General features: G+C 42.1%; 1 protein-coding gene across 1 annotated transcript in view; it reads right to left on the bottom strand.

Annotated features, from left to right (window-relative positions):
• The window catches only part of BAZ1B (bromodomain adjacent to zinc finger domain 1B), a 55,895-nt gene extending 42,398 nt beyond the window's left edge, over positions 1-13,497 (bottom strand). The window contains exons 1-6 of the mRNA XM_075196656.1: positions 13,158-13,497; positions 5,411-5,527; positions 3,139-3,283; positions 2,490-2,691; positions 1,757-1,875; positions 1,366-1,563 (exon numbers count right to left, since the gene is read on the bottom strand). Coding sequence (XP_075052757.1) covers positions 1,366-1,563; positions 1,757-1,875; positions 2,490-2,691; positions 3,139-3,283; positions 5,411-5,527; positions 13,158-13,276 — 900 coding nt within the window. The 5' untranslated portion in view covers positions 13,277-13,497. The remainder of the gene's footprint in view (positions 1-1,365; positions 1,564-1,756; positions 1,876-2,489; positions 2,692-3,138; positions 3,284-5,410; positions 5,528-13,157) is intronic.
• Between the last annotated feature and the right edge of the window lie 11,786 nt (positions 13,498-25,283).

Below are 25,283 nucleotides of genomic sequence, written 5' to 3'. Positions count from 1 at the left end.
TCTCATATTTTCTATGATATCCAATCCTCAAACAATTACTACTATAAGAAAAAAAAAAATTCTAAAAATAGTATAAAGTATATCACTACTCAAAATTACACACCTTTATCTAAAATCTGATTGCACAATAAGGGTGTAAGTATGAAAATCTTAATCCCACAAAGAAATTCAACTACTTTTGTGTATTTGCTTACATCAAAAATAAATATTATAGGACTTTGAATACCAAATCACTGACATTCTTTATAATGTTCCCCAGCTGGGATGAAAGGTGTTTTCCTACCAGAAAGTAGATGTATTGACACAGAAATAGGAGTCTTAACGCAGGTTTAGAACTCTAATATCCTTATGCTCCTACTGTAAAGTACAATCAATGAATCCTTAGCTTGCCACTAAAGCATTTCGACCAAAATTGGTCTTTTTAGACCAGCTGGGAAACATTACAGGCAATGTTTTTATTTTATTTTTTTGCATTTAATTTTTTTTTTTTTTTATAATTAAAAGATCATAATGCACTAGATATTTTTCTTCCTCTCCCTCTGTCTGATTAAATGATTCCATATGATGGAGAATGGGATATTGCAAAAATATGAACATTCCACAATGTTAAGGATGATGGGCCTGTTTCAATTGGTTTTTAAAGTAAGCAGATCTACAATGGAAGGCTGGTTCTGAGTGTTTGAAATCCAAATCACTGTCAAATTCTATGGTGAATTCTCAATGTCTACAATATTTGTTTCTGATGGAAGCACACACACAAAAAGGTAAGGAGTTTTACAGTCTTATAGTTGTGTAATCATTGAAATGCTACACTATTGTAAAACTATGTGAATTATTTTCTTAACCATCCCAAGCAGTGTGTCCTTTCATTAGCATATAAGATTTTTCTTCCTTCAAAAAGGTATTCCTTCCAAAATCTACCTGCACTATTTTATATAGACATAAACAAGTTTTTGTTTTTTTAAACAGTTACTATAGGAAACTGTGCAAAGAGCAAATAACTCTGAAAACCTAGGAAAAAGTTACAGCCAATAGTTTAAACCAACAGCAGAAAGTAACTTCTAGACTGACAGTTAAACCCGCAATAAAAGTTTACAATCTGGATAGAACTTCATTGCTAAGTCCTTCTAAGTAAGCACTTTCCCCTTGCATAACAGAGACCATCTCTGGCTCAGTCGATTTATATGCGCGTTCCCCCTTGGTTTCTATATCAGCACGGAGGAGCGCTGCATGGTTATAACAACCTGCTGCAAGAAAACAAGTCACTGCATTGAAAATGACAGAATATGCTTTTGGTACTGGCAATAGCATACAAGATTAAAAACTGTCAGTAGAACTGAAGAAATAGATTTCATGTCTACTTACCTTATGTGGATCCAGTAAAAAGTCACTGAACTTGCTAGGTAGAGTGTACTTTTTTACTAGTTCATCTTCAACGACCCAAGGGGCATTCTCTCCTGTACCAATCCGCAAAGAGTTATGGCGAATAAAATAACGCAAGATCTCCTTATTGGGCGGTCGTTCTGAACGATACAGACTTTCCACAGGAACCATGCTGATTATCTGAATAAGAGAAAGATATGGCATTGTTTACACCATTATTACAAAGCAGAGAAGTAATAGTTACACGACTTGGTAAATGCGCAGTGTCTGAAAGGACATCAACTTTATTAAATATATATTTCAGACTAGCTTTAGTTCCTATGAGCTACTTAAACACTTGCATATTTTTGTGGGGTGGATGCACGTCACTCACCTTATCTTCATTCAGCAATTTCACATCATATTTGTGTGGCAGAAATGTAGGTGGAACCCATTTTTTCTCTTTCTTCAAACTTGCAGGCAGTTTACGAGGAGATCGTCTTGCTCTGTCACCTAAGGGAAAGAATTAAATTATTTTCTAACCATATATTCTAGCTGCTAGGAGATTATTTTGAAATTACAAGCTCAAATACATATTTGAAAAAAATACTCTTATATTACAAACTAACATTTTGACTGTTTGTGGTCATAATGAACTATTCACAAATATATAACTATGGATGTATTTGAAGGGAGCATTATATCACTTAAAAATTTAAAATTTATCCTTAGGCCACAAAATAACCACTTTCTATTTGTAAACCGCAGGACAACTGTGTTAATTAGTAGGGAAATACAATTTTGCAGCTTCCTGTGTGTCTGGACAATAAAAACATATTAGAAATACTGCCAAGTACACAGCTGACTGCACAAGCAAAGTTATTTATGACAATTAGTGCCTCAGAGACAGATAGTATTTTAGACCAGGATAAGAACCAAGAGCCTTGCTAAAACTGAGTGTTTCTGCATTCACAGAGGAGCTTTAATGAGGGCTGTTAGTCAACCATAAACACAGGTAAAACTGTTAGGATGCAGGTAGTGTCTCCACAAGGGACAACTCGCACGCTGCCATACAGTCAGTGGGCTGAAGTTGAAGCTTATGCTATTTCAGGTGAGGGAGAACTTACTGTCCCTTAGTGCATTCAGGCTGTCTCTCCGGCTGCTTTCTTCCTTCAGCTGGATATCCTGGACCACCTGACTGGAGTTCTCTTTGTCACTAGATGGAGAGTCACATGACCCATCAGACTTCTTCTCAGCACCCGTCTGCTCATCTTTCTCAAGAGGATGAATCTGGACTATATTGGCTCGCATATATTTCTCTGGCCCCACCTGAAGTGAGGAGAACAAACACATAAAAAGTAGTTACAAATATATTACTATATTTATGAAAACTGTTATTCAGGTTTAACTGTAGATTATCTGTCTGGCAGCTATGGGCCTCATTATCTTTTCTCCATTTACCTCTGGAGGTTTCTATTAATGCCCCTTACTGTATTTTCAATGCACAAAGTTGTATTTGACTATTTAACCCCAGAAAACCACCTTTTTCTATTTAAGTTTAAATTACATCATTTTCATTCTAGTTATGTAGGATAATTAATTGTAAAAGACTAGTGAAAACCTTTTCATTGGTCTTTCTTTGTCAATGCAGAGGTACACATTAAATTACTTTAGAATGTGCCCTGTCTATGTTCTTGAGGAGTTCCATCACTCATGTACATTACCCTGAACTACTACTTCATACTGCTGTAAAACATAGAACTGTGAAATGCTTACCTCAAAGTCACATTCTTCACCAATTGAATATTTTGTCATTATCTCCATCCATGATTGGTCCACCAACTTGTCTAAGGAGATTGTGTTATGATGCACCATCTCTAGCACCTGTTTCTCATACCATATTGGAAACTCCTCTTTCAACCTGTAACAGAGCACAACATATGAAATAATCAACCTGGAAGACCACTGTTAAGACAGATTTAAGACCAGCGCTGAAATGAGCAGCCAATTTATATTATTCAATAACACTGCTATAACCTTAAAAACTTAAATGTCTTCATCAGAATGGGGAGTACACTACAACTAAAACACGTGAAGTTTTAAAGGCATAAATAGTTCTCTTGACTGCACGTCTCTTGTAATCTGCCATGGGCAGGAGGAGAAAGGAATCTCTTATTTGTCCCTACCTATACTAAAAGGTTCTGTGCATAATTCTAGTGACTTCCTTAACAGGGCTGAGAGCCACAACCCAAGTAAAGCACTTGAAAATCCTAACGGGCACTCTTGTTATAGCGGTGTCCCTGACTAGACATAGGTAAAATATTTCCACCCTCTTGGATGAAATTTCTCCTGCACCTTCTTAGTCCCTGTCAGGATCAAACATTTGAATTGCTTCCACCAGATTCAATCATCCTCTCTTTCTGTCACACAACCTACAAGCATCTTTTGGTAGCTGCAATTAGTGCTTACTTCTGGTTCCCTTGGGGCATCTAGTGTAGAGATTTACATCTGATAATTTGAAGCAGCATTCCTTATAACCCAGAGCAATTGGTCCCCAGACAAAGAATTTTGCTTTTGAAACATTGTGAACACCAGCTACTGTTTCACTCTCCCTCAAACTGCAATCAGGGTCAGGAAAGCATGACGCAAAGTAAAGCAATGACAGAAGTCTAATGGCCTCTAGTCACAAGTCCTTGCTTTTATTTGTAGCTCTGTAACAAGACTTCTTAATAGAGCAGTGTTATCCCCAAAAACTTTTGCCAGTTAGATGGCATTAAGAAGTAGTCAAGTGGGGGCAGTGTAATATTCTTCAATAATAATAATGGAAAAATGTTGGAGGGTATTGCCCACATGCTGGCTGGACACTTATTTATAATTAATTTTCTCATGTCTGGCAGCTGAACCTCTGCCTAACCAGTCCAGGCAGGCAAACACTCTGCTGGCTACAGTGCTTATTATAATATGATAAACAAAGGTTTATCCTAATACAACTCCTTCGGACGCCAGAAGCCAGATGGCAAGTAAAAACAGCTGGGTGGGGCACCCGGGAATTAGGTCCTGGGGAGAACACTTTAAAGCTTCCACCACCATGCCCTGCCACTGCCAACTGGTGAATCTTTACTCTGGCCACACTTCCGCAAGTAGAATAGAGAGTCAATCAGGCAGCATCTGCAATTATCCTAGCTCAGGGGGACATTACCTGACACCTCTTAGGTCAGAGACTAGCACAGCACACCAACCACTTCTTGTTTTGAATTGCTTTTGGAGGAAGCAGCCTTGAAGGAAGATCGTTCGTAACTCAAACAATTCTTAAGGCAAGAAAACCATTGTCTGTCTAGATTTTGATTATCTAGTTTTTGTGTTGTGACTGATAATCCTACCCACCCATGTCCTCTTGAGTTCTTGCAGATAGAACTACTTAGGACTGAGCCTTAACTTTGTTTTTTTGTTTTTTTTTTCAAACGTCCTCGTTTCCTTTATCAAGGATTTCTTTCTTGAAAGATACCTTTTTTTTCAGCCTTTTTCCAAATTTCTTCCATAGGTGGTATCCTCCTACATGATTCAGGGCATAGGCTTAACTGCTCTATGAACCCATGTGATGTGGCACTTGACAAAATGCTCTGTTAAGAAGTTCCATCTTGTTAGCCTGCCTTCAAGACCTCTCAATATTACAGTAGCCCTAAAATAGCCCGCATTGGATATGCCCTCATCATTAAGGTTCACTGTGCTCAAATTATGAGCACATCAAAAAATCAAGCTGGGTAATTCAGGGACTTATGCTTAGTGTTCTACTGGTTTCCACCCAGGCTGTTCTTTTGGACTGCTTTGTTCCTTTTGTAGTTCCTTGAGAAAAGTATTTAAACAGTAATAAAATCATTAACATTAATCTTCAAAAACTTTCAAGAAGGGTTTCGTTACTTTATTTATCCTGTTCGTTCTAGGTAATTCACTTGTCTCAACGTATTTAATGGCATTAATGTGTATTACAGTGTACAAAGTTCATAGTTTTTTTTTAAAAACGTTTCTACCACATATTTTTGTTACTCACAGTTCCGCCACTTCCTGTTCTTCATCCCAGGCCTCTTTGTGAGTCAGCTGACTACTACCTGTGCTTTTACATGTCCATATCCGTTCAGCGTAGTGCTGCAAACGTGCTTCATATTCTCTACAAATGACCAGTTAAGGCAAAATGCAGACTGAAGCAATCTTACTCATGGACAAATAGATAGCCATTTAAACCCTCATAACAAAAATAGCAACAGAAAATGGACAAGAACCATGACGGAAAGGTTACTAAAAAGTAGTCGATTTCAAAGCCAATCCTAAGTATAAGCTGTACAAATGTTAGACAAAATTTGTCGAGAAGTGAAGCGGCATATGAATTATATAACCAATGTTATAATGGAGCATTTTTCACTTAAGGGAACTATAGGACGCTGCAGTAAATACAAGAGGTGAGTTAAGCATCTTACAGAGGTTAAGGGGGTAGTAACATCTAGGTGCCAATATGCTGAATACTCAAGTTATGTCTCAAGATGTACAGTTGTAGAGAAGTATTCTCTATCAGAAACTAGTTGGTTCTCTTTTTATATTTGGGGGAAAGAAAAAAATCTGCACCATCAACCAACTGTGTAATCAAAGCATAACACCCATATCCTTCATACACTTGAGTTGTTGCTATACAAGAGAGACTCTAGTGTCCATGGTAACAGAGCAGATAGGGGGAAAAGAAAATTCAGTAGGTTTGCATGTCTGCAAATGTACCTCTCACCTGACTTTCATCACACAGCTACACAACTAGAGGCATTAACCAAAGCAAATAAAAACATTCCAAATATTTCCTTTATTACTACATACAGCAATCAGCCACAGCATTATAACCACCTGCCTAATACTGTGTCAGTCCCCATTGTCCTGCCAAAACAGCTCTGACCCATTGAGATACTGACTTCACAAGACCTCTGAAGATATCTGGCACCAAGATGTTAGCATTAGCAGCAGATCCTTTAAATCCTGTAAGTTACAAGGTGGGGCCTCCATGGCTCTGGCTTGTTTTTGCAGAACATCCCCCAGATGCTCAATCAAACTAAGATCCGGGGAATTTGGAGGCCAAATCAACACCTTGTCATGTTCCTCAGACCATTCCTGAACAATTTTTTAGTGTCCAGTATCCTGCTGAAAGATGCCACTGCCATCAGGGAATACCATTACCATGAAAGGGTGTACTTGGTCTGCAACAATATACGGATAGGTGGTCAGCATGACACTAGCCAGTCTGCGGCTACGCAGCAAGCTGCAATGTACGGTGTGTTACGACACCTTTAAATCCTAGCCAGCATACACTTTTCAGCAGTTTGTGCTACAGGAGCTATTTAGAGGGAATGGACCATATGGGCTAGCCTTCGCTCCCTATGTGCATCAATGATCCTTGGGCATCCATGGACCACTTTTGCTAGGTACTAACCACTGCATACCGGGAACACTCCGCAAATCATGAAGTTTTGAAGATGATCGGACCCAGTTGTCTAGCTTTCAAATTTGTCCCGCTTCCAATAAGAATTGACTGTTTACTTGCTGTCTAATATATTCCAATAATTGACAGGTGCCATTGCAACGATTTAATCAATGTTATTCACTTTACTTGTCAGTGGTTGTAATGTGGCTGATCGGTGTATTCCAGTTACGCAGGAAACATGACAAACAGCACGAAAAATGCAGTAATTTTTAAACACGCTAAAATATGCTTAAAAATCAGTATGACCCATGGGTTACACAGTTGGTCATCTGACCCATGGCAGAGGGGAGCAGGCTACAGGATAAAACACGCAATAGTCGATAGTTTGCTCATGTCCTGTTTCCTGTACCATTTGAAAAACCGAGAAATAATGACACGTTAAAACAGTTGTTTCTTGCTGAAATCTCTAGCACTGTACAAAGCTGGTGCTACAATATGGTTGCTAGAGCCCAAGTCAAACATTTACATACCAAAACCGCAAATCCGCTGACTTTGCTCTGGTTTTTGTTATGTTCATAGTACCTAGATCCTCTTAGAATGTCTTTATTGCTAAAATGGATGGAGGGTGACTTAAGTCTGCTACAAAGCACAACTCTGCATTTGCCAAATTATAAACTTTAACCCCTTCACCACCGAGACTATTCTCACAACAGTGCTGAGCCTATTAGCACTTTTTGGGTTAATCACATTTCAAAATCAAAGTCAGTAAGAACAAAGTTTTCTGGAAAACTAGACAACCTACAGCATCAAATGAGGTTACACCTGATCCTATTGAAGCAGGGATGAGGAGATCTGACACCCATCCGACCCCCTTCCACACATCTCTGGAGTTAACGCTTTCTGTAGTGTAGGGTGTTAGTAGCCATTGTCTGATAATTGCCAGACAATAATTAATAACTACTAAGGCAGCACATCCTCTTTCAAATTAATGGTGTCCATAGTTTTTTGGAGCCAGGATGGGCGAGATCTGGGCATTACAAATTCCCTCTGCATCACTGTGTCGCTTAATGATTTCTGTAGTGTTGGGTGATCAGACAATAACTTCTAAGTGACCACAATATTTTAAAGAGTGTTTCCCTCTACCAAACGAGGGTGCCCAAGTTTTTATGTGGCAGGGTGATAGTGATTGGGGCACTTTCAGTTGCCTAAACCATCCCTGGTTCTGATTTTTTTTCAGTAACTGCTGAGGGCTCAGTAGCATTACTGTGCCGCAACATGATGAAGTCATCATTTGCTGGTTGGTCACCCCTACTGACAAATACCGATGGGAGATGTGCAACCTTTTTCTCCCAACATTTAACCACACGAGTGGTAAGGATTAGCACTTTAGGGATATATGTGGAGGACAAGTCCCACTCGTTCTTAGCATTGCAGGGGTCAAAAAAGGAGTGTAAATGCATGTCAAACAAACTGCTGATGAATAACGCCTCAGAGACTACAGGGCTTTAATACATCTTACTCCTGGAATGCATTTTTAGCAACATCACAGATTGCATTTAACCCAAACCATCCATAAAAAAAAAAAATAGAGAAGTCTCAACAGTATTGGTCATTTTGAAGTCATTTCTATGCTTCTGAATCAGCCGATGTACGAACAGCACAGGTGTTGGAAAAAAAACAAAAAAAAATTAAAGTCAGGTGAATTTGTACTCTAGCATATTAGAAGACATAATACATGTTTACAACATAAAACACAAAGAAAATCCAAAAAAAGTACAGTTACAAGATCAAATCAGGAAAAAAAACAAAAAAAAAAAACCACACAAGTGCCCCTCATCTGTCTGAATATTTATCCCATATGTGAACCCTTGGCTATATAAGTATCACAATAAAACATTCATACCAAAGTAATTTAAAAGCAATTCAGACTGCAGAACACCAGTCTGACTCATATCCCATGGAGCTGTGATGTAAGCAACATAATAGTAGCTCCAACCAGGAAGTGCCTTTTTCGCCTACCTGATTTAGAATAAGATTTCAGTATTAACTTAATTCTGATTCTTTTCTTGCACGTTTGTAATGAAGATAACTGCCATACGTATGTAACAAAAGAAAAACTTAAATATAGCCAGCAGCTTAGATGCAGACTACAATAGATATATACCAAACGTAGCCACTCGTATGTCAGCATTCATGGGCAGCACAGTGGCCTAGTGGTTAGCAATAATGCCTCACAGCACTGAGTTCGATTCCCAACCACGGCCTTATCTGTGTGGAGTTTGTATGTTCTCCCTGTGTTTGTGTGGGTTTCCTCCGGGTGCTCTGGTTTCCTCCCACACTCCAAAAACATACTGGTAGGTTAATTAGCTGCTATCAATATTGACCTTAGTGTGTGTGTGTGTGTGTGTGTGTGTGTGTGTGAGAATTTAGGCTGTAAGCTCTAATGGGGCAGGGACTGATGTGAAAGAGTTCTCTGTACAGCGCTGTGGAATTAGTGGCACGATATAAATAACTGATGATGATTCAAACAGCAAGCCCATATAGGCAACTCAAATGTTTTCATGCCAGACTAACATTATGCAACTTCTACAACTTCAACCTAAGTCACTAACAGTATTTATATCGTAATATTAAACAACCACTACCGTATATACTCGAGTATAAGTCGACAGGAATATAAGCCGAGGCACCTAATTTTACTACATAAAACGGGGGGCACCTAATTTTACTACATAAAAAAAATTTTTTCACTTACCCGGCAGTGGAACGCATATGCGTTCCAACAACAGGAAGTTCGGCATTTGGAACGCAAATGCCGAACTTCCTGTTGTTGGAACGCATATGCAGAAGTTGAAGCCGAGGGACCAGACACCAGGTAAGTTCACCCGTGTATAAGCAGAGTGCCCTTTTTCAGCATACAAAAGTATGCTGAAAAACTCGGCTTATACACGAGTATATACGGTACTAAGGCGCTATATGATCCTAAATGCAGCCAAAATCCTAAACTCTGGTAATACAATCTGAAATAGTCAATAACAAAACATTGTTATGGGATGCTTAAAGTAATGGAAGCAATGCACCTTGGGTAGCTACAGGTCTCCATTTTAGTTATTACATGCTAAGAAGCAAGAGTGCAGTATATCTCTCCCCTTAGCACAGCATCAATGGTAATGCAGGATATGAGAGACTGTCCTGGCTGTTGACTACTTTAAGCATCCCAGTTTTGGCTGCAGAAAAAACAGTATCGAGCTACACACATTGCCACCAAAGGAGTTATAAAAATAACCTTGGGGCCCTTAAGAGAGTGCAAATGACAGCCCAGGACATCTAAATCAATATTTTGGACATTTGTTCTCAGTTTAATTTACTAATGATAAATTGGACAGTGCGGGAGACTCAGCAAGATTGAGAGGCCAGCAAAGTCTGCTTGCTTTCCTTTGTCTTACTATCAAATATTATCGGATATGAGCAACGTTTGGAGGACTGTAATAAGGTGGAAAAGTGGTGATATTCCAAAGATCTGCTTGACATCCAGAGGATTCTGCTGGATATCCTATACGCTGAGAACATCAGGATCTCTGGTAGGAATCCATTTGTATTATTTCCCACGGAAGGTGATGGGAAGGGCTCAATCACTTTTAAGAGATTACATCTATGTCACAGAAATAATCACCCTACTATAAGAACGGAATTGTGATTATGGACTGCTGTTAACCATTTGTTTTCTATGGGAACTTTTATGCGCTGAATGTCATAATGTTTTGTTAGTATTTATATCGGACAGAGTTGCCACTACCTGTTGCAATGCCATGTCTAGGTATGACAACACACTGGATATTTGTCATGTTTAGAGAGCCAATAGAACCAGAATGTCTATGAAGGACAGCTTTATCTACATCAACCTAGTGGAAATATATATACAAAGTCTGAAAGCCATCAAAAACAAGTATGAAAATACAACATTATCTGGTTTATTTAGCACAATGACCAGCTTCAATTCTAATTCAATTCTCAAGCAAGCTACATTTTTAATGTATAGTTATTTCTGTAGTCACTCATGTTAAACTCCCCACATATTCCACAAGATAGTCCTCTGCAAGCACAATACAACACACCACATCTGGCAAAGAACTTAATGCAGGTTTTAATGCTTTATAATTTGGAATCCATAAACAATTTTATCTTTCTTGGCGAACAGCACGTTTTACATAATTTCAGCACAACCAGTGGACTGGTGATTTTCCAATGCCACTAGCTTCTTCAGAATGGATACATTGTCTCCAGGGTGGTGGTCAACATTTTTCAAGGTGCCGCAGCTCAGTGCAATCAACGCATTTGTTAGAACAGTGTTGCTGTTTAAATGTCCCATGTAGTTGATGTGGCAAGAGAATCCAATGAACCAGAGTGCTGCTTAACAAAATAAAGAGAAAAAAAGTGGTGCCAGTATGATATGCCATAAGTAAGAGGACCAAACAATTTAAAGAGAATAGCAATGCTAATCAACAATGAATGCGAGAATCAGTAAGAAAAGTAAACCAGCACACCAAAGTACCAACTACACCAAACAAGCACTTCTTTATAAAACAAAATATTAAGTCAAAGTGTATAGTATTTGGACATATTGGTTTACTTTTAAATATTCTTCTATTATGGTTTATTGCATTCAGTGTTTCTTAGCAGTGCTATTCGTTGTAAATGTTTGCTTATGGTAGAATAACAGTGCTACTTTTTTCTCATTAATTCATTTGTTAGGAGAGGCAGAACAAACTTTAAAGTGGCTGCCAAATCATCATAATATATTTAACTATTGAGTTTAGCAGCCATTAGGTTTCATATTTAATCTATGTAAATATAAGTGGAGGGTTCACATCCACCCAGTTATGCTAGTAGACAAGAGAGCTGTGTGCGCCCATATAAATTTGGGTTGGACAAATACTATCATGGAATTTAGACTCCAAAAGCTTTATGCATACTACCAATATCACAAGAAAACTTAAACAGCAGTCTTAACAAAATATGAAAATTTAGTGATACCAAGTGGATTCAAAGGGAACAAACTCTGCTTATACTATCTAGATACCCTATGCCACTACCCAGACAGCATCACTAATAAACCAGGATGTTAAGGGAAAAAAATAAAGTTAAGCAAAACGGTGGTAGATACTATTCTATAGAATCTCACCAATACTTCTGTAATATAAAAACTGCAGTAAGTGGCTTTTCTTTTACTTTAAGAAAAAAAAGGGAGTGTAAGTGCATTTCATAATTTAAAGGACAAGTTACATAGTATCAGCATACTAAGGTTTTAAAGGAATAGCAACACCATGTCATGTTTGATTCTGTTTTTTCAAACAGAAGTGGACAATAAAAGAATCACTAGAGCATTAGGATAGCATGGATTGTGTCTGCTACTAACTGAACTGGAAAAATGACAAACACCTCAACAAGATTAAATAAGACACCATCAAAAAGATGTTTAGTTGAGATCAGCAAAATAACTACAACAGTAACTGTTTAAAATTTTAATGTTGAGATACATTAAAGCCAAAGATCCTTCGTGAAGTTGACAATAAAGGGATAAAAAGCCATCTCTGAAATTGATATCACATTTACTGTAAAAAACCTATTAAGTGCCAAGATCCCTTATCACTTTGCCAAGACCATTTGAAAGTACAAGTCATTGAGCAACTCAACCTAAACAGCACAAGGCCTTAATACAAACTTCCAAAACCTAGAGTGCATCATTTTCACCCACATAATCTGAGCACATTGGCCTTCATGTACTTACTCATGCTCCTAATGTACTGTTCATGTCAATGTTTACCCAAGAGACACTTCACATGAGACACCAAAAATAAATAAATTGAGCAACAGCCATCCCTTGGCATAGATCACATTAGGATATAAAAAGATTCAAAACTGAAATAACCACAAATCCATGATTACCAATACAAATAATTCAGCAGGGGTTTGATGACTACCCCACAGTGGGGCAATTACTTGTGGTGCCTGAACTCACAATCAGTATCATGTTTCATCAGTCCCCCCATATTCGGCAAGTAGATGAAGAAGTACACTGTCAGTGTCACCATACCATAGAGCAGCACTGTATAAATCCCCCCGAGCACAGCATCCACACACATGAGAACAATGGGCCGGCTCTCCGACCATGGCCGCTCCCACAACACATAGCAACAGAACCAGTGTGGGCTCCGGGAAGCACCGCTACACCGGACACCATGCGGAGCGAGGATACTCCGGGCACAGCACCCGGACAGAGGATGTGGTACCCGGATGCACAAGCCGTCACATCACACGGCCTCATAGTAGGTAAGGATACTCCCGACTCCTGAACGCCTCCTTGGTGTGCTCCACAACGAACACTTCCTCCCCGTCACCGGGCGTCTCACTCAGCGGCTTCACCAGCGGGAAAGGCTTGCGGCCCAGCAGCGGCGCCATCCCGAAACCAATTTGATGGGACGATGCGTAGCTCCGGAGTTGGCGGGGTGCCTAATCCGTGGACAGGGAAGTACAGGAAACGCTGCCTGACACCTCCAGCCCCCGCCGGTTTCCCGCCTTGACCCCTCACACACAAACAAGAAAAGAAGGGATTGAAAAATGGCGGGAGATTCCCTTCCGCCGCCGGCTCACTTCACCGCACAAACAACCATGAATGCGATGACAGGCAGTCCACGCCCACTGTCGTGTCAAGCAATGATACTATTGGTCGTAGCCGAAGCCGGGATTCTCTGTTAACCCTTCTCAATGGATGTTTTCTTTCATGTAACCACGCCCATTTCCCCCCCTTTACTTACCAAGGTTAGTTGCAGCGTGCGCAGCGGGTCGTAGATGTCATTAATATAGTTTGAGGTTTTTTTTAAATTAACTTTATTGCGATGACCAGAAACGTAAACAGCAATATCCGGGCATTTCGACGCTTTGTCTTTTCACTTTTTACTCCCTCGCACAGTGGTGTGGGTCAGTACTGTAGATGAGGCCTCACTGCCCTACTGTCCAGGGACAATAACAGCATGCAGGGACTGGCATGGCCGGGGATGGGGCTGCCCAAGTTGTTACATTTCATTTTACCTCATTTTATGCGGTATTATACAGTACAGTGAGACATTTGATTATTGAGGGAGGTGTTTGAAACCTGACGGCTCCAACACTGTAGATTGTTTTCCTTGGTAACATTGAAATAACTTTTTTTACATTCATTAACTAGGGATTATCATTGCTAGAGGATAAATAATACTTTAACATATTTTTTACGTGAGTTTTAGAAAAGAAACGTGTGTTTTACCTTGGTCATGTTTTTTAACTTTTATTTTTAACCAGTACCAACCTTTGGAAGTCATTATAGACTGCAATAGGCCTCCTCAATTCTGTATTATCAGTAGACCCAAGACAGTTTTTAGATTTCATGATTCTAATGTTAATGCATCCATTGAGAACTGATTAAGCTGGTGGTAGTCACATTAGTGATACTCACATTACCGACAGACTAAATTCCTAAAAATAATGACGATTGTAAAAAAACGATAATAAGGAAATGCAGACTTAACTTAAAAAAGAATATTACCATTTTATTATAAAACATTAATACAAGGGTTCTATGAAGACTTGAGTAATTTGCAGACGATGATCATGAAGACATGCAAGAATAGTAAATGTCAGCAACATTCATTAATACAAGCTGCACATGCAATAACCAGAGTCTCTATAATAGTGACATTGAGGCACAGGAATCAACAAAGTCCAAACATATTCAGCCACTATTGGCAGAGCTTGTCAAAGATGATAGAGCTGATAGCAGTAATCAACAATGCCGGCCAAATAGATAACAAATGCGGATCATAGCGTTCATCACAAACAGAAGAGGTATGCAGAGATCAAGGAAGTCAAACATACAGCAGCAATGACCACACGACAGCGATGAATAGTAGCTTACCACGGATTGTGAAACAGATAACAGTAGTCAGCAATACAGGCCGAGTAGGTAACAAGTGTAGATCATAGCGTTTACCACAAGTAGTGGAACTAGTATGCAGAGATCGAGGAAGTCCAACATACAGCAGCGATGACCACACGACAGTGATAATTAGTAGTTTACCATGGATTGTGGAACAGGTAACAGCAGTCAGCAATGCAGGCCAAACAGGTAACAGGTGTAGATCATAGCGTTTACCATGAGCAGTGGAATAAGTATGCAGAGATCGAGGAAGTCCAACATACAGCAGCGACGAATAGCAGCTTCATCATTATCATCATCAAAATTTATTTATATAGCGCTAGCAGATTCCGTAGTGCTTTACAATTGGGAACAAACATTAATAAGACAATACTGGGTAATACATACAGACAGAGAGGTAAGAGAACCCTGCTCGCAAGCTTACAATCTATAGCAGCTTACCACGCATTGTGGAACAGGTAACAGTAGTCAGCAATGCAGGCTGAGTAGGTTCCCACGAGTATGCATCCCAACAGACATCAGAGTAACAGATATGACTTGAAGAACCAGCAATGCAAGAATGAATAGCGAGGCCTTATAAAGGGAGGCTGACCAATGATAAACCAGACCAGCACACAGGTGTAGTAAATACAGGTGCACACCATGACTAATCGTCTGCACTAGAACAGGAATTAAAGTGACAGTCAGTGTTTAGAGGCTCGGGTAGAGGTACCAGGGGAGCGCAGTGTGACATTTGTATAAGAAGGGGACATGAGTGGAAGACGGCCTTCAGCACTCAGGACACTACAAGTATCTAGTTATGCCGTTCGGTTTGTGCAATGTTCCAGCAGTCTTCCAAGACCTTATCAACGATGTCTTACGAGAATTCCTTGGAAAGACAGTTGTCGTTTATCTGTATGATATTTTAATTTATTCGCAATCCTTGATTCAGCACAGTCAACATATTTGTGACGTCCTGCGAAAACTATGTCAACACCATCTCTATGCAAAACTAGAGAAGTGCGAGTTCGAGGTCTCCAGTGTAGCCTTCCTGGGATACATTATCTCGTCTTCTGGTTTCTCAATGGATCCCTGTAAGGTTCACGCAATTTAGGACTGGGTCCTTCCTACTAATTTGAAGGCTATTCAAAGATTCCTTGGCTTTACCAATTACCATACTAGATTTATATGGTCATTCTCCTCCTTGGTGGCTCCTATCACTGCCCTCACCAGGAAAGGTGCTAACACGGCTAATTGGTCTCCAGAAGCATTGGCGAGTTTTTCAGCCCTTAAAGCCACCTTCACTTCTGCACCTGTTCTTAGGCACCCAAACCAGGAACTCCCGTTTATTGTGGAAGTGGATGCTTCGGATGTTGGGGGAGGTGCCATTCTTTCTCAGAAGGATCCACAGAGTAAAAAATTGCATACCTGTGCATACCTTTCCAGAAAATTCTCGCCAGCCGAGATCAACTACATCATCGGTAATTGTGAATTGTTCCCCATCAAGTTGGCCTTTGAAGAGTGGCGACACTGGATAGAAGGAGCAATCCATGTCATTACAATCTTGCCTGACCACAAAAGCCTCCAGTATATCCAGACTGCAAATCATTGAATCCCAGGCAGGCCCGCTGGGCTTTGTTTTTTACCCGGTTTAATTTTATCATCACTTTCCTTCCAGGATCAAAGAACACCAAAGCTGATTCTTTGTACCGAAGTTTCATGGCATGCCATCCTCAGTCCCCTGACCCGCAACCTATTATTCCCTCGTCCTCCATCCATCTCGCCCTAACTCAAGATCTTGGGGCCACACTCCGCCAGTTTCAAAAAATTGCTCCAGCTCAGACTCCTGCAAATAAACTATTCATTCTGATTCATCTGAGGAAGTCAGTCCTCATTGAATGCCATGACAATCGCTTGGCAGGACATCCAGGAATCCATAAGACCATCAAAGTATTATCTCGCTGGGTTTGGTGGCCCACTTTATCTTCGGATGTCGTGAATTATGTCCGTGCTTGCCCGGAATGTGCTAAAAACAAATCCTCTAGGAACCGTCCTACTGGTCAATTGGTACCCTTATCTTCTCCAGGTAAACCTTGGACACATCTCTCGGTGGACTTTATATTCGATCTCCCATGGTCCTCTGGTCATAACACCATCTGGGTGGTCATTGATCGGTTCAGCAAAATGACTCACTCTGTACCATTTACCCAGGCTACCGCATGCTAGAATCTTGGCCACATTATTTATTTCACACATTTTCCGTCTGCACGGCCTTCCAGAAGACATCGTCTCGGACCAGGGGTCCCAGTTTATAGCCCAGTTTTGGAGGTCCTTTTACAATTCTCTCGAGATCAAAGTTAGCCTGTCTTCCGCCTACCACCCACAATCGAATGGTCAGACAGAAAGAACCAATCAGTCTCTGGAGCAATCCCTGCGCATTTATGTATCCACGTTTCATGACAACTGGTCCTCTCTTTTACCTTTGGCGGAGTTTGCATATAATAATTCTTGCCACTCTACAACCTGTACTTCTCTTTTCTTCTGTAACCTTGGGTTCCATCCAAAAGCAAACTATCTTTCCTCTGTCATTCCTGCCAATGATTCCGGGACTCCTGCCTTTACATCTCGGCTAAGCTCCATCTGGAAAAAGGTACACTCCGCATTACGTCAAACTTCCTGGAAATCCAAAGCTCTTGCTGATCGTCATCGTGGTCCTTGTTTATTGAAAGTTGGGGATCGAGTCTAGTTCTCTACACGGAACATCAAGTTGAGGCACCCTTGTAAAAAACTGGGACCCCGATTTATTAGACCCTTTACGATTGAGAAGAAAATTAACTCTGTGGCATTCAGACTTAAGCTGCCACCATCCCTAAAATCCCTAGTACCTTCCATTGCTCTCTCCTGAAAAAAGCTGTTTCTCCTAGCAAGTTCAATCGATCTTCTTCAAATAGGCCTCGACCGCTTCTTGTGAATGGAGATCGTGAGTTCATTGTGAAAAGAATTCTTGACTCAAAGGTCAGATCCAGTTCCTAGTAATTTGGAAATGTTATGGCCAGGAAGAGCGATGTTGGGTACCGCAGAGGCGTCTCCATAAAGGAATTTTTTAGGACATTTTCCACAAAGCCTGGATGTCAGGGTTCCTTGACCCCTCCTCAAGGGGGGGTATTGTTAGCAGCCAGGATGGCTGCGAGCACCGCCGCGACTCGCTGCCTCCTGTTGCCGGCGTCACTTCCGGCCTTCTCATCCCAGTTGCCTAGGCAACAACTGAGAAGCTTGAGGCTCCCTGCTGCCGCACCCGGCCAGCTGTCAAACAGCCAGGCGCATGCGCAGAACTATTTAGGATCAGCCATCCATGGCTGATTAGATTAAGTTATTACAGCCACCTGTTTGATTATGCAGCCGGGCACACTACATGCTCATTGGCCACCAGTACTATTTAAGGCAGTGAGGACTGAGCCTCCCTGCCGATTATAGCGTTCTGTTCCAGTTTGCTACCTGCTACTGTGCTGTGTTGGTGATAATCTTTGGATTGCTTTTCTGTGTATGATCTTTTGCCTGTACCCAGACTCTGAACCTTTGCCTGTGGTCCTGACCCTGCTTGTACCAGACGTTTCCGCCTGTGCTCTATCAGGCCAGTCAGACATTATCATCTCTGTCCAGTCCGCAGACCTTTGGCCTATCCCTACTCCGTGTATTACCTCCCATTCCTGTGTGCTTGCCCGGAATGTGTGACCATAAACTTATACTAAACTGAGTGTAAGACATGGGGGCATCCAAGTACCTGTGAGCATAGCCAGTATCTACAGGAAAGGCAGCTGCTATAGGTGAATACCTCTTCCGCTAGTTCTACAAGTTTATGACACACTGGTGGCCATAACAGGGATGTGGTGGAATGGGAGATTTGCAGAATGAATGTACAGCTGATAAATCTGTAGCAACTGTGTAAAGCTTTCATGTCAACATAGACTATACTCTCTAAGAATAGGTACATACAGCAGAATTTTCCGACCAATGTGTTATCTACACGATTTTACTAAGGAGTGAAGGAATGTTTACAGCACCTGGTTGAATCACAGCCACAAAGATTTCTGGCGGTTCTATGAGTAAAGGGGCACCCTACTCAGTACTAGAAAGGTGTAATTAATACAGTGGACAAAAGGTGTAGGTATGTGTGTGTATCATATTTTTTTCTATTTTTTTTTCTCAAACCAGGATCTACTTCAACATTGAACAAAAAAAAATTCTACTAGGCGGGTTTTAAGAGTCCAGTATGTGGGACCTGTTATCCGCACTGATAGAGTTAATGGAAATTTGAGCTAATAGTAATTAGTAAAGTCATTACTATAAGCTACATTTTGCATGGATTAGTAATGCTTTACATTAAATATCTGTTCAGGTATCCAATGCATCTAATAGAGCCTTCCTATACTGAATGGAAATCCCTGTGGTGTTATACGATGATGTCAGAGGGATTTCCTATTTTCTGGTATCTTCCATGGCATCATATATACCGGTTAATCACCCTCCTTTCAATTACAATAGACCTCCAGGCAAAAAACAAAAAATTGCACACAATATTTCCTGTCCTCAGCAGACCTTTTTTAGGGGTTATGTGTTCCGTAGTGGTACATGATTTCATTTAGCATCCATGCGGTTGACATAACTTGCTTCCAGTAAGTGTTTCTTTGGAGCTGTTCTATAAGTCAGTCCAGCAAAGTCTTCCATTCCTATAGCCCAGTCAGTAATTTTGCTGACTACTTACTAATAAACAGTATGAGTGTGAACATTCCAGCAAGTGGGTCTTTCAGCAGTTGCGACAGAATTCAAGCTCAATTTTAAAGCTACCCTTCTGAAAGGATTTTTTTTTTGTGGTTCAAACTTCTCTTCTGAAGGCGGCCTACAGTTGGATCAAGCCTTTAGCTTGATCCAACACAAGAGTGATTTCACGGCTTCTGTTTACCAATGTTTTGGGTGAAGAAAGCAATCAGAGATTTTGTGTCATTGATAGATTTAATTAAATTGACCAAAGATTTAGAAGTTATAAATGGATTCTCCATCAACTATAGTTGAAAAATTCAACTCAAATTAGATTATTTCCATAGATTTAAAAGATGCATATCTGTATGTTTCAGTGGCAGTGCCTCTGCAAAGTGAGCTGCTGGCACAGTCAACAAACCTGCTGCATCCATTTAATTTCATCTATGTATTTCTGCATCAAGGAATGGCCTCATGACTTGCTGCTAGTAATTTGGAAGCACCTGGGATTTGTTACACAGTTTCAGGCCTATATAAGCAGCTTCCTCTGAACAAAACCTGTCCAGATTGGTAAACCTTATATTTGTGAACCAGCATTCTGAATACTGTACCTTCTTGGCTACTTTCCCATGCTTTGACATTTCAGAATACTATGTTTCCTTATACCCTGGATGAATTCATAAATTGTTTTTTTTTTCTTATATCGCTATCAATTTGTTTCCTATTGCCAATATCCTTTTAAATCTTTTGTGGCTCCATACAGGTTGTAAGCCTGACACAGTTGATTGATAGAAATTCTAAGCCGAGTTTTTTTATAATTGTGCCACACCAACTCTGGTATTTCCACTCCCGCAAGGTAATAGCAATTAATTATTTTTATTGTAGAAAATGTTAATACACCAGGGGGTTTATGTTACGAGCCGCGGCGGTGCCCAGCCGCCGCGACTCACTCACCCGCGTCCCGGCCGTCACCATGGCGACCGGGACGTCATTTCCGGCCATAACCCGGCCGTTGCCGGGGCAACCAGCAGACGCTTCAGAGCTGCGTCCCGGCAATAGGAGGAAGCCGGGCGCAGCATTCTACAGCCTGTGGGCTAATTAATATGGGCAGATTATAGGAGGCAATTACAGGCATTAGCCTGCAACTGTGCAGGCCAGGGGCAAGCCCTGATTGGCTCTATTAGTGACTGCTCTATTAACCTGCAGGAGTGTGTTCAACCTGTGATTGGTTCAGCTGGGTATTTAAGGCAATGAGGTCTGCTGCCTCATTGCCGGTTATAGCTTCTATGCTCCAGTCTGCTGACCTGCTTTGTTCCTGTTCCTGTGTCCTGATATCTACGTTTGACTTCCCTTGTATGACCCCTGGCTTTGTATTGGACTTCGCTCGTGTTTCCTGTGACCCTGATCCTTGGCTTGTTTACCCGTTCTGCTACTTTGCCTGTGACCTCTGACCTCAGCTTGTTCATCGATACTGATACCTGCTGCCGGCCCTTGACCTCTGCGTGGACCTGACTCTTCATGCCTGGGTTCTCCCCAGCCGGTACACACTTCACGACCCTCTGTCAGTCTGCAGCCCAGTCTGTCCCCACCATCAGGGGCTCCAGTGAACACCTGACTGGCAGAGTAGACTCCGGGTTGTGTTGTGCCGGCTGGAAGGGTTCCTAACAGTTTATAAATATTTATAAAAACTCTCAAATCTCACTACTGTAGGCTGCATTTTTAATATCTTACTGTGACAGGAAGGACTGCCTATGCCACAGTAACGCTTCGGTCCTGCAAATAGTACCAGCCTCGTTACCTGCATTTCATTCATCTGGAAACTGCCATGTCCCAGTGTCAGACAAACTTCATTCATTCAGCTATATTCAGTTCTGCACAGGTGCAAGTCTATTGCACTTCTGGACCTCCTCCCTCTTGTCATTGGCTGAGCATTTCTGGAGCACTATTTAAACCTCCTGGATTCACCTGTCTGATGCCTGTTCTTCAAGCTCACTTCCTGTAGCCTGTGGCTCTGGTTCCTGTTATCCTTGTGGTTCTCCACTATTCCAGCCTGCTCTCAGTTTGTGGCCTGTGCTGAACCTTCGCTGCTCCAGTACCGTTATTACCATCTCCAGTGTACTTCATCGTGACAGCCCCGGTTCTCTCATCGCTACCACTCAGAGCCGCTACTACACCTGTGACTCATCAGCTGTTATTCCGAGTTGCCTCCGCTATTCCAGCCTGCTCTCAGTTCGTGGCCTGTGCTGAACCATCGCTGCTCCAGTACCTATCTTACCATCTCCAGTGTACCTCATCGTGACGGCTCCGGTTCTCTCATTGCTACCACTCAGAGCCGCTACTACTATTGTGACTCATCAGCTGTTACTATGAGTTACCTCCACTACTTCAGTCTGCTCTCAGTCTCCGGCTGTATTGAACTATTACTGCTCCAGTACCACTATACCATCTCTAATGTACTTCATCGTGACAGCTCCAGTTCTCTAACCACTACCACTGTGAGCCGCAACTGCCTTGGTGACTCATCGGCTGTTGCCCCAAGTTACCTCTGCTTTCCCCGTGTGCTCAGCATAAGTCTAGTACTGTACTCCCGCTGTTCCAGTATCTCTACCAATCACTCTTGGATACACCAGGACATCCGTTCTCCTAGTGCCTCATTTTGTCGCTGCCCATCAGTCTTATCATTGTTGTTCCTGTTTCCATACCATACACCTGTGGGCTCCAAAGTCTCCACCCGCTTCACCTGGCTCCTCCATACCGTTCTGCTGTTCACCCACTCACAGGACTGTGACCTGCAGGTTTGGTGCCGCTAAGACCATACCTCCTTGCGGGGGTTCCTGGTGAAAACCATCTGCCTGTTAGACTCCGCGCCTGTGGGTGGGCCAAGCCATGTTCAGCAGAGCCTAGCGTTCTATTTCTCATAAGCCAACCGTGACAGTAAGAACAGGGCAAATGTCTGATTTCCCGGTGGAGCCTTCAGCTAAAGACTTACTACAACATCTGGTTTTACGCGTAGAGCAACAGGATAGTATACAATGGCAACTCTTGTAGTGTTTCCAGACTCTGACCAGTCGCCTGGATATTCTACAGGCTACTCATCCATCTGTGGCTGCTTCTCCACAAGACCAGCGCTCTGCTCCGCAGAGTCCATCTTCTTCTCTGAGACTACCTATACCGGCAAACTTTGATGGAGACCCCAAACTCTGTCGTGGTTTTATTAACCAATGTTCCATTCAGTTTGAACTACAGCCCCAAAATTTTCCTTCCGATAGGTCTAAAATAGCTTACATTATTTCTCTGTTGTCCGGTCAGGCCTTGGCATGGGTCTCTCCCCTATGGGAGCGAGAAGACCCTTTGCTCAGCAATTACTTTGTTTTCTTGGCTACCTTCCGGCGGATCTTTGACGAGCCCGGACGAGTCTTCTCAGCCTCTGCTAGCATTCTCAGACTTCGCCAAAGTACAGTCGCCCAGTACGTTATAGAATTTCGTACCCTCTCCTCAGGACTGTCTTGGAATAATGACGCCTTGGTAGCAGCATTCTGGCAAGGTCTATCGGACAAAATCAAGGATGTACTGACATCTCAAGAACTTCCTACTACTCTGGATGCAATAATCTCACTTTGTAATAAAGTGGATCTTCGCTTCCGCGAAAGGTCGGCAGAGAAGGAACATCCCAACCGCTCATCCTTCAAATTCACTCTTCATCCCCACTCAACCTCCCGTACTCTTGAAGAGCCTATGCAGATCGGGAGGACTCGGTTAACACCCAAGGAAAGAGAAAGGAAACGTTTAAACAAGTTATGTATTTATTGTGGCGAGTCTGGCCACTTCTGAATTCCTGCCCAAGGAGATCGGGAAATGCCAGGCCCTAGTCTGCTCCGGGGAGGTCAGACTGGGGACATGTAAAGCCTCCTCATCATCAGCTTGTCTTCTCACAGTCTCCCTATTATGGGATTTCTCTGAAGAATTCTCCCAAGCACTGGTGGACTCGGGTGCAGCAGGGAATTTTATTTCCTGGTCTTTTGTATCCCAATGTTCTATTCCTGTTGTTTCCTTGGAGACACCGGTGACCATCACTGCCATTGATGGATCTCAACTCCTGGGTTCGCTACCAAGCCTCTCACTCTCCGTATTGGGGTTCTGCATTCTGAAACCATCTCATTTGTTGTTTTACCGCACTCGACTACTCCCATTATCCTAGGTCTACCCTGGCTTTGTGTACATTCTCCCAGCCTGGATTGGAATACCTCTGAAGTTTTGGCCTGGGGATCTCAATGTCGGTCCAATTGTCTAACTCAAATCAAGCCAATTAAGATTCTATCTTCTTCCACTAAAACATTTCTCCCGGGACTTCCTCCTCAATATCAAGACTTTGCGGATGTATTCGATAAGGTCCAAGCTGAACTTTTGCCCCCCCCCACCACCCTTGGGATTGTCCGATAGAATTTCTCCCGGGGAAGAATCCTCCCAGAGGAAGTCTTTCCACTTTCCCAGCCAGAAACCTCGGCTATGTCAGTATGCGTCAAAGAAAATCTTCAGAGGGGCTTCATCAGGCCATCTGTCTCTCCTGCCGGAGCGGGTTTCTTTTTTGTTAAAAAGAAGGGCGGATCTCTCCGCCCCTGTATTGATTACCAAGGTCTTAATGCTTTTACGGTAAAATATCGGTATCCTATCCCTCTCATTACCGAGTTGTTCAACCGTATCAAGGGGGCCAAAGTCTTCTCTAAACTAGACCTACGAGGGGCCTACAACCTGATCCAGATACGCTCCGGAGACGAATGGAAGACATCTTTTAATACACGTGATGGTCATTATGAGTACTTAGTGATGCCCTTTGGACTTTGTAATGCCCCAGCTGTCTTCCAAAGTTTCATTAACGAGATCTTCAGAGACCTGCTCTATTCATATGTAGTTCTCTACCTGGATGACATTTTCATTTTCTCTCAGGATGTTCATTCTCATCAGCAACATGTCATTGAGGTTCTGTCTAGGCTTCGGAAGAACCAACTGTATTGTAAGTTAGAGAAGTGCTCCTTTGAAGCTTCCTCCATGCCATTCTTAGGGTACATCATCTCCGGATCTGGGCTACAGATGGACCCTGAGAAGGTTCGGGCAATCCTGGATTGGCCGTGTCCCGCCACCCTTAAAGCAGTGCAACGCTTCTTAGGCTTCTCTAACTATTACAGACAATTTATGCAGGGGTATTCCACCATTGTTGCTCCCATAACGGCTCTCACTAAGAAAGGGGCCAATACCAAGGACTGGACGGAGGAGGCCTTGGAGGCATTCGCATTCCTGAAACGAGCCTTCTCTTCTGCACCCATCGTCAGACTGTTAGGAACTCCTCCAGCTGGTACAACAAAACCCGGAGTCTAGTCCGAAAGCCAGGTATTCACTGGAGCCCCTAGTGGTGGGGACAGACTTGGCCGCAGGCTAACAGAGGGTCGAGAGTTGTGTACCGGCTAAGGAGAACCCAGGGATAGGGTGTTATGGCGGACAGCAGCGTGGGGTTCAGGCAGGGTTGGTGCCGGCAGCAGACAGCGTATCCACAGAACAAACCAAGGTCACAGGCACAGGTTCGGAATCCAGGGACAGGCGAAAGATCAGGGGCACTAGCAGAGAAGCAAAATCCGGGTTCAGGCAATTGGTCAGGGTCAGAAGCATATGTTCAAGGTCCAGGAACAAGCAAGGGTCATACACGGGAAATCTGTCATAGGTTAATCACCAAGCACAGAGATAAAGTAGCAGGCAGCAGAACTGTAA

The sequence above is a fragment of the Mixophyes fleayi genome, chromosome 2 (genome assembly GCF_038048845.1).
Source record: "Mixophyes fleayi isolate aMixFle1 chromosome 2, aMixFle1.hap1, whole genome shotgun sequence".
Lineage (NCBI taxonomy): Eukaryota > Metazoa > Chordata > Amphibia > Anura > Limnodynastidae > Mixophyes > Mixophyes fleayi.
This window is presented reverse-complemented; position numbering and strand designations above follow the sequence as displayed.